Source organism: Homarus americanus, unplaced genomic scaffold, assembly GCF_018991925.1.
Source record: "Homarus americanus isolate GMGI-L3 unplaced genomic scaffold, GMGI_Hamer_2.0 scaffold39238, whole genome shotgun sequence".
Classification (NCBI taxonomy): domain Eukaryota; kingdom Metazoa; phylum Arthropoda; class Malacostraca; order Decapoda; family Nephropidae; genus Homarus; species Homarus americanus.
Genome location: NW_024743312.1, coordinates 4,084 through 14,000, shown reverse-complemented (window position 1 = coordinate 14,000; position 9,917 = coordinate 4,084). Strand labels below are relative to the sequence as shown.

The 9,917-nt window shown below is 42.0% G+C and overlaps 1 protein-coding gene across 3 annotated transcripts; it reads left to right on the top strand.

The window, feature by feature from the left end:
* The first annotated feature begins 1,966 nt into the window (after positions 1 to 1,966).
* On the top strand, positions 1,967 to 9,484 carry LOC121877142 (organic cation transporter protein-like). 3 transcript variants are annotated; one of them, XM_042382763.1, is made up of 12 exons: positions 1,975 to 2,077; positions 2,579 to 2,702; positions 4,208 to 4,316; positions 4,706 to 4,809; positions 5,556 to 5,710; positions 6,254 to 6,422; positions 6,538 to 6,685; positions 6,795 to 6,880; positions 7,547 to 7,677; positions 7,966 to 8,150; positions 8,710 to 8,861; positions 9,120 to 9,484. In XM_042382763.1, exons 1-12 carry the CDS (start codon positions 1,990 to 1,992, stop codon positions 9,190 to 9,192), a joined length of 1,524 nt encoding a protein of 507 aa, XP_042238697.1. In that variant the 5' UTR covers positions 1,975 to 1,989; the 3' UTR covers positions 9,193 to 9,484. The 3 variants fall into 3 exon arrangements, with proteins under 3 accessions (XP_042238698.1, XP_042238697.1, XP_042238696.1); XM_042382762.1 differs by having other exon boundaries at positions 7,418 to 7,677; XM_042382764.1 differs by lacking the exon at positions 7,966 to 8,150 and having other exon boundaries at positions 1,967 to 2,077; positions 7,418 to 7,677.
* Positions 9,485 to 9,917: the final 433 nt, after the last annotated feature.

The following is a 9,917-nucleotide window of genomic DNA, read 5'->3' as shown; positions in this document are numbered from 1 at the left end:
GGCAGCCTTCACGTTGTTGGCCGCCTTCTTACCCTTCTTGTACTGTGAGATAGCTCTCACAGCACGTGGGGCCCGTAAGGCAGAGGTGGCGGACTTGGTGGCCTCGTATGACCGACATTCAGTTACTACCACCTGGAGTGTGGAGGAAGCGTCCAGGGGGATGAGTCGCTGCACCAACTCTTCTTGCCTGACACCTGTCAAGATCCCGTGCTTGCTCCAGGCTTCCTCACATTCCCGGCTGTGCGCCTTGCAGACGTCGATCTCCTCCGACAAACTCCTCAAACGTACAAAAAAGTCGTCAAAGGATTCATTCTCCGTCTGCTTCCAGCTGGTGAAGGCGCGGAGATGCAAAGCCTCGTTATTCCGACCCTTAACATGCTCCTCTAAAAGGTCGAGCACATCCGTCACTGAAGACGTAGAATTGGGAGGCACTTGCAACGTGTGCTCCAAAACTCTCTGGGTCTCCAGCGACAAACACATCCGCAGTTGGAGGAGCTGTTTGTTTGGAGGCATGCTGTCAAGGTCCACCATCGTGGAGTAATCTATCCACCGCCGCCTCCACTCACGAAAAAGCTGAAACGTGACGTCTGGTGAGAGTGCGGGTGGGGGTTAAACAGATGCCTTGGGAGCTGTTGGAGTAGCAAGAGTGCCTGGAGGACGCTGGTGTTGTGGAGGAGGGAGGGTATTGGCGCCTTGGTGCGCGATACGTGCGAGTGAGGGAGGGTGGGTTAGCGCCAGGATCGCCAATATTGCATCAAAGCGCGCCTTTTCCTCCTCTCTTCATATCTCCTCCCTCTGAAGTTCCATCTCTCTGCGTCTTTCGTCCCTGTCGTCCATCCACCTCAGAATTGTGGCAATGTCCGTCGCTGGAGGTGAAGGATGAGAGGCGGTGGGCGCAGAAGCTCCATCTGTGCCCGGTAGAGAGGGAGGTGGTGGGGAGTCGTGTCTCCCATCTTGACGTTGTCCCTTCTTACCGCCCATCTTGGTATGATTGAACTGCGCTGTTTAGTATATAAAGTGGAGTCTCATCAGCTCGAACCACATATATATGACATAAACAGCGCGGAAATAACGCATAGAGTCCACTGTTCTGTCCGTGAGTGCGTGCGTGCGTGTGTGTGTGTGTGTCTGAGAGACCAGATTTGTGGTGGCCTTAATGCAGGTGGCTGGAGCCTCTGCGGAGGCGAGAACGTTAGTGTCTCCCTGGATGTCACACGAGAAGGGTGTACGCCTGCGTGTTCCGTGGGTACCACAAAAAAGAGGCCAATGCTCAACTCTCAGCTCTAGACACACTAATACACCAACACTAACACTGCCACCGTCACTAAAACACACTGTGATGGCGCAACACTGCACGTCGCGGCGAAACACAACGCAACACAACACAACATACTAGTCAACGCGCACATCGCCGGCAGTCGTAACGGTCTCGGCATTGTTCACAACACTTGTAAGTCCACAGATCCTACTCACTGCGCCATGAAGGTTCCAAGTGTTCCCTGAAGAAGGCAGTGATGGGTAGGGAAACACCGGGTAACACTGAAGTCCATTTATTAACAGATAGGAGAAATACAAGTGGTGACTAGCGTGTGCCACGCACGGCCCACAGAGTCAGACTGAGACTGCCTTGCCATATGGCAGCCTCGGGGCAACGTTGCCACATAACACGTGCAGTGTTGCCACGTAATTACATATATAAATGCTACTCGGCACAGTAGCTTTTTTACAAGGTTGCTACTCGGCACAGTAGCATAGATACATAACCTACATATATGACTAAGGAACAGTCATTTATCTGTGGTTATCTTATGCTATCTGTGTATGGCAAATGTCTAAAAAAAATTAAAATTGTATGGAATCACATACAGACATTTCTTACAAGACTCCACATAGATATTAAGTGAGGATTCGTAATTAACTAAGCAGACTAATATAACAACAAGAAATTCATAATAAAAGCACTAAATTTTCTGATCAGATCGTGTGAAGATGGGATCCAGTAACCAGTTTGACGACACCCTCACGCAGCTGGGCACCGGCAAGTGGAACCTGCTGTTGATCGTTAGCATCATGTATTGTAAGGTCGCATCTCAGTGTTCTATTTTATCCCCTCTCTGTGTAGTCATGAAATATTACGAACTCACGGACTCAATCATAATATCAAGTTCACCTTTGCCAGATCCCAGTTCCTTAGTGTTTTGTTCCAATTCATTCTCAAGATGAAAGAACCTGTAGAATAAAGAGTGATTCCATGTCTCTCTGTCGGGAAGTTAAGACTGTTTCTGTTATTCTTATTTACTTTAGACGAGAATTTACAATAAAGCCGCCTGGCATCAGCCTCCCTAACTAAAGGTATTGTACTGGGGGTCTCTGTCTTCATTTTCTATTAAATAAATAAATAGTATAAAAAAAAATAAAGTCCTGATTGGCTTAGAAACATTCAGTGACTAATTTTAATCTGTATATATTATCATTGGAACGAATTCTCAATGGTTCGTGAGTAATTTTCCCTCCAAACTGAAACTGCGTCTTTCTGTTGGGTGTTGGTCTATTCACCATCTTTCTGTTATTATTACAGGGACGATGCAGTTACCTTGTATGTTCCTGGGAGGCTCCTTCCTCGCACCACAAGTGGACCACTCCTGTCTCCTCCCTGAAGGTGCCATCCCACTCCTCACCAATCACTCCAACACCACTCAAGTGTAAGTCATCACCTCTTCTGTGTGTATGTGTGTGTGTGTGTGTGTAATAATAATAATAATAATAATTAACGGTTTATTGAAAGAGCTTGGCAGCCAGAAGGCTGAAAATATACAGTTACATATTTGGGAATGGGTTACGAATTACAAATAATATACAAGTAACATAAGTGACACAAATAAGACATATAATAACTAGATGGGGAAAAGCTCAAGCTACAGTTCATTTCAACATAGTGACAGCGCAAGAAGTAGTGTTTACTGGGAGTGAATACACTGGTTTATTACAAGTTATTGATAATTTTTACAATGGTTGGAACTGGGCTGTTCTTATAGCGATCAGCTCGTGCACGTATGGGCTGGATGCGGTTGTGGTGTCGAACAACAATTCTCGGACTAGGGATCTCAGGTGGTAGTAGGAGCCGGTGTCGAGGATGGTGTAGAAGCTTCTTACCAAATTTGCAGATGAGGTCGTGGTGATGGTCAGTGAGAGTCGAAAGGGTCAGTGTGTTGAGCGCTTCTTGATATGTGGAGTAGGAAGGGGAGAGAATAATCTTGCATGCCCTCTTTTGCACTTTTTCTAGGTGTTTACGTTGTGTGGCATTTAGAGAGGAAGACCAGGTGGGGGAGGCATAGGTGAGCTTGGGAAGTATGAATGTTGTGTAAACACTGAGGAGCTCGGGCGCAGGAACTCCGAGGGACTTGAGTCGGCGGAGGAGGTGGAGACGGAAACTGGAGGATTTGACAACTTCACTGACGTGTGGTTTCCAATTTAGTTTGTTGTCTATGGTGACGCCGATGAGCTTCGTGGAATCTACAACCTGGAGTGTGTTCGGACCTAGAGTAATGGAAGGAGGTGGGACAATGTCGGAGGAGAGGTTGATGTGCATAACCATGGTCTTGGTATGGTTGATGGTGACATGGTTGTTGGTGGCCCAGTTTTGGAGACTGTTCAATAAATCCTGAAGGGCGGTATAGTTAGGAGCAGAATTGTTGACGCTGATCCCAATGGTGGAGTCGTCGACATATTTCCAGCGAGCAGGGGTTTCTCTTAGGGCATCATTGATGAGCATTGTGAGTGTGTGTGTGTGTGTGTGTGTGTGTGTGTGAGTGTGTGTGTATTTAACCATGATTTCACTAAAATATCGTCCTCACCAGTTGATTGACCCATAACCAAGGTACAATATAAGGTAATATGGCCAAGCAGTACACTCGCCTGCCTTCACTCTCTAATTCTAAAGCTGACTGGGAGGGCCCTGGGGACAACCAGCGGGAGGGTGGGCAGACTCTTAAAGCAGGATATGAGTAATTTATTCATTCACCCACTCCAACCTTTTATATATCAGTTCAGTTTAATGCTTCATATTGCCCCCCTGCCACCCTGCCAATTGGAAAATAAACATAAGAATTCTTAATACCTAAGAAAAACAATTAGTCATGTAATCTTACGCTAATTCACCACAGGCATAAGTTTTGACCAATGCTACTTTATATTTCGTCTTTATCAGCTCGTCGTGTGAATACCTGATGGTGGGTGAAGACGATAGTGAGGAGATACGACCTTGTACTCGTTGGATCTTCGATAACTCCACCTTCTACAGCACCCTTACATCAGAGGTTATAATTACCCCTACTAATGTATCGAGTCTTCATATGTAATAAATGTCTTCTTGATAGTTTTTAACACAGTAACATGGATGTATTTATCCCAGTCACCAATACACAGTTACAATAAAGAAATTACTGTATGTATTTCATCTATGTTATAACCACCTCATGTATGCCTCAAGAACGACCGTATTAAAGACCTCATCGTTAGAACAAATATATTCTCAACAAAACGTATTTTACTCATGAATAACCCCCCCCCCCCCCCCCCCAAACCCTCACTAGATACAATATCATACTGTTAACTAATACAAACTTCAGTATCGTAGAATCGTAGAATAATAATATGATTTGTTTTTTTCTTCTTTGTTATAAATCTGTGTTTTTATTCATTGCAGTTCGAGTTGGTATGTGATTATAAGTCCCTGAGGCCAACCTACACCGGCATATATTTTATAGGTGCTTGTCTCTCCTCCTCTATCAGTGGCTGGCTCTCTGACAAGTAACTATCTTCCCTCGCTGCTGTTTTTTGTACCTTGTGAGGCTTAAGGAGTATCTTGTGAAGCTTAAGGAGTATCTTGTGAAGTTTATGGAGTATCTTGTGAAGCTTAAGCGGTACCTTGTGAAGCATGAGTAGCAATACCTTGTGAAGCTTAAGGAGTATCTTGTGAAGCTTAAAGAGTATCTTGTGAAGCATAAGGAGTATCTTTTGAAGCTTAAGTGGTACCTTGTGAAGCATGAGTAGCAATACCTTGTGAATCTTAAGGGGCATCTTGTGAAGCTTAAGGAGTTTCTTGTGACGCTTAAGTGGTACCTTGTGAAGCATAAGTAGCAATACCTTGTGACGCTTAAGGAGTATATTGTAAAGCTTAAGGAGTATCTTGTGACGCTTAAGTGGTACCTTGTGAAGCATAAGTAGCAATACCTTGTGAAGCTTAAGGAGTATCTTGTGAAGCTTAAGGAGTATCTTGTGACGCTTAAGTGGTACCTTGTGAAGCATAAGTAGCAATACCTTGTGAAGCTTAAGGAGTATCTTGTGAAGCTTAAGGAGTATCTTGTGAAGCTTAAGTGGTACCTTGTGAAGCATAAGTAGCAATACCTTGTGAAGCTTAAGGAGTATCTTGTGAAGCTTAGGGAGTATCTTATGAAGCTTAATTGATACCTTGTGAAGCTTAAGTGGTACCCTGTAAAACTTGATTAATACGTTATGAGCTGTTAATTTACTCAGACTCAGGTGTCAACTTACAGGTATGGACGCAAGAGGATGATGGTAATTGGCGCTATTACCTACGCTGTTGTGGGTAACTGTTTAAGCTGGTTACATAACATGTCCTCTATATTGGTGTTTCGTTTCATCGTAGGTCTCATGCACCCAATGGCCCTGCATACAGCTTACACCATCGGTAAATATTGCTTGATATACATCTTTTTTTGTCCTATTGTGAACCTAACCTAACCTAATCTAACCTAACCTAACTTAACCTAACCTAACTTAACCTAACCTAACTTAGCTTGGTAATATATGGCATCTAATTCTAGGGGTGACGCTTATGTCGGAACCAACATAAATAAAACAAAAAAAAAACACTCCTTAATACAAAGTAAAATCTGAGAAAAAAAATTAAAACCGAGAAATTTTGTTGAAATATGAGAAAATGTGTTGAAATCCGAGAAAATCTATTGAAATCTGAGAAAATGTGTTAAAATCTGGAAAAAATGTGTTAAAATCTGAGAAAATATGTTAAAATTCCAATCCTCTCACTTAATGATCCTCAAGTAATTACTGTAATATACCTGATACTACCAAGTATCCAGGGAATTCCGTCTACAACTGTACTATATATTACTCCCATAGAAGATTATAGAATATTGGCTAATCATAACAATTACTCCATAGAAGATTATACAACATTGTCTAATCATGATAATCACTTTGGATCCAACAGTTATAGAGACGACTGAGCCACGCCTTAGGTCAGTCATGGGCATTATGATATTCCTGCCGTGGGCCATCGCTGTGATGATCTGGGGTGCTATGGGTTACCTCTTCAGAGACTGGCGATGGCTCATGCTTGTTTCCACAGTCCCTTCACTCCTCTTCCTCCCTACGCTGTGGTAAGGGTTTATTTTAACTAATGTCAATAAGAAGAATCCCCACCTCAGCTTAAAATCAATCGCCCCAACATATACTTATTAAGGGATTTAATTCTGATGACAATTACAATTTCAGGTTTATGGACGAATCGCCACGGTGGCTTATCGTCCAGGGGCAACATGACCGGGCCATGAAGGTGCTGGAAAAGGCCGCCCGCTGGAACAAGGCCACATTACCTCCCCGGGACCAACTGCTTACCATGATGCAAAACATTGCCAGTGAGGTAATGCGGTCTGTCTCCTCAAACATTATGAGTCAAAAATACTGAATCATGACGTAAACTACTGAATATAAAAATATCTGATAAATCTATTCAATTTCCTCACGTGCAGAACTCAAAGGTCTCCAGCGGCATGAAGAGTGAAGGTTTTGTCTCCTTTCTGCGTACCTTTGTCGGGGAGTTTACGGTACTGCTCAGGTGAGTTGGACCTTAGTATCCAGACATCTTAGACGATAATACAAGAACTGATGATCTGTTTCTCTTTGTTTACTAATTATTTCAAGGAGTTTGGAGCCCAAGAACTACAAGGTAATTTCTTTAACGTCTTATCACTCAACTGACCATATAAGTTTCTAATACTTTTTTTAATTTTGGAGAAAGTGTTACAGATGTTGAAGCTGTTCTTATTGACCTGCTTAGTTTAAGGCAGCAGTAACACCGAAAGTTAAATCATTTATCATTGAGCGTTGTCGTCCTCATCAGCAACTCATCTTCACTATATACTGGAAGTTAACAGTTCATATGAAAACTTATTAAAACTGAACCAATGTTTTCTTAGTCAGTTAAAGAAATAATATATTATAAAGACCTACACAAATGAAATTATTAACAGTAACGTAGTGCAGTAACTGAAAAACATTTACCTTAATAAAAATAAAGTCAATGAGTGAATATAATTTTTGGTTTTATCTTTCACAAAAACTTTTAACCACAAATTTCTACTTCCCTCAACAGAACGAGAAAGATGCGAGCTAGAACACTGGCTATATACTTTATTTATTTAACCTTTGGACTGGTTGCCCTGGGCCTGTCTTTGGGAGGTGAAGGTTTCGGCTCTAACCCGTTTATTTACATGGCTCTCAGTGGCTTAATGGAGATACCCGGAGCCACTGTCACCGTCCCTATGATTCAGTACCTAGGACGAAGGTTATCCAACATCATCTGTCTTCTCATGACTGGCATCTCTCTTCTCGCTCTTGCCATCGTCCCATTAAGTGAGTTAATTGTATATATCATAGCGACAGTTTTATTTAATAGTGAATATTTCCCAGACTGAGGTGAGGTCATTGTAGTGGTTACTAATTTGAGGGACATCCACACTACATCCGGTACACTATCCACACTACATCCACTGCATTATCTACACTACATCCAGTATAGTGAGGAAACATTTATCATAACCTATCGACAATATTATACCTTAAAAAAACTTTTCAATTCAGATGCTCAAAATATATATATATTTACCTATAAAAATATCAAATAGACTATCATCATTTCAGATATAGGCTGGCTAGTGATGACTCTGGCCATGATAGGCAAGATGGCCATCAGTGCTGCCAATCAGATCATCCATTTACATAGTTCTGAACTATTCCCTACTGAAGTTCGCGACAGAGGCTTAGGAACCTCCGAAATGATGGCTAAATTGGGTTCAACTCTTGCTCCTTATTTGATGGACACTTTGGTGAGTCTGTGGCCTGAGTAGAGAAGTTGGGTTCGGTTGGGTTGGGTTTGGTTGGGTTTGGTTTAAACTGGGTCGGACTAGATTGAGTTGCGTTAGATTAGGTTAAATTTAAATTGGTTTGGGTTAAGTTAAATGACTAGATACGGGTTCTATCATTAAGCCATTCTCCTAGATGTTAAATTATGAATTAAAATTTAAAACACATCTATAAACACTCATTCTATCACTATATTTGGTTAATATTTCTAGTCGTAGATGTGTTTTTCTACAAGGTTTATCAGGATACCGACTTGGACCAAAAATCATAAAATGCTTCTTAAGTTCGGCTACTGTCGTTTGTCTATTAATTGTCAATATTACTTCTAAATGATCCAAGTATTCGTAGTGACTTCAAAACACCATTAAATCCACCACCCCTTCACCCCCCACTGTTTACATTCTTGATCCCCTATTTCAGTCTAATTCAAGTCTTGGTATCAATATCATGTACTTCTGTTACGTAGTACTATCCTGTCAGTGTATTAATATAGTTATTTATTATGATGGGGTGGATGGCCAGCGTACTGTATGGGTGTCAGCGCCATCGGTGGTGTGTGGAGTGACGGGGCTGTTAGCTGCTGGGGTTACCTTTACGCTGCCCGAAACGACGAACACGGCACTACTTGACACCGTCGAGGCACTTGAGGAGACGTCTTCACTTTCCCGCAAGAGGTATACGTATTGTACAGCTGTGTGTCATCATCATCATCATCATCATCATCATAATCATAAATAAATATCTTTGTCATCATATCATATACTCTTATCACTCCATAACACCTCCATCGTCCATAGAGTTTTGTTACCTGATCCTACAGGTCAACTTGTGTACATGAATGATCCTCCGTGTGTGTGCGTGTGTGTGTGTGTGTGTCTAAACTTTCCTCTTGAATATATAATAAACTTCATATATATTTCCTTCATCCACAGAAATGCCTCGTCATCACCCTTACACAAGCAAGAGGACCACGTCAACACAGAAGAAAAAATACCCCTCGCTTAAAATAACAAGACAACAGGACAACGAAATATTTGTCTTTATATCTGCTCTTTTTTACAGACTGTGTGTGTGTGTGTTTCGTCCACTGATAGAATTACACACAAACACATCTTATATGCCCCTCCTAACCATACGCGTCCAAATCCTTTTAGACATCTACGTAGAAACTCGAATACTGTTAGGCTCCGTACGCATTACAGAGAAGTCAGTTATTCAGTATTTAATAGATAAAAATGGATAAAAGTAATGTGTCTTGTGTCAATAAGGAGATACAGAGATATATCGATGTATAAAACTATAACAGGCGTAAGGAGAAGTAATGAAAATAAAACTTATCGAATACCAACCTCTTTTTAAATGGCCGAATTATTACTGTTTCTAATATTTCAGGTAAGTTGTACAAAGTTAGGACCATTTATGAATCCATATTTTATTGTAGTTGCTGAGGTACTGTACTGTTCACGTCTTAAATAAAGTCCTTTACTTTACTTTTTACTTTTATCCTCGTCACCACTGATCGGCTCGTTAGCCGCTTGGGCAATCGGTCACGTCTCTGTTCCCCACTGTTGGCAAGTACTGAGCATGCACCGGCTCCTGCATGTACCTGAACCTGCTCCAGTGCTGGTCAAATCTGATCTTGAACAGCTTACACTTGGTGCCGTCACAACACTCTTTGGCTGATTGTTCCAAGAGTTCACAACTCTCACTCCCAAAAAGCTACCCGTCAC

Excerpts from the sequence above, each read along its gene's own strand:
- LOC121877142 (XM_042382762.1), top strand. The coding sequence starts at position 1,990 with ATGGGATCCAGTAACCAGTTTGACGACACCCTCACGCAGCTGGGCACC. Across the intron at positions 2,703-4,207 it reads CACTCCAACACCACTCAAGT|CTCGTCGTGTGAATACCTGA; the intron begins GTAAGTCATCAC and ends CGTCTTTATCAG. Across the intron at positions 8,151-8,709 it reads CTTATTTGATGGACACTTTG|CGTACTGTATGGGTGTCAGC; the intron begins GTGAGTCTGTGG and ends GTGGATGGCCAG.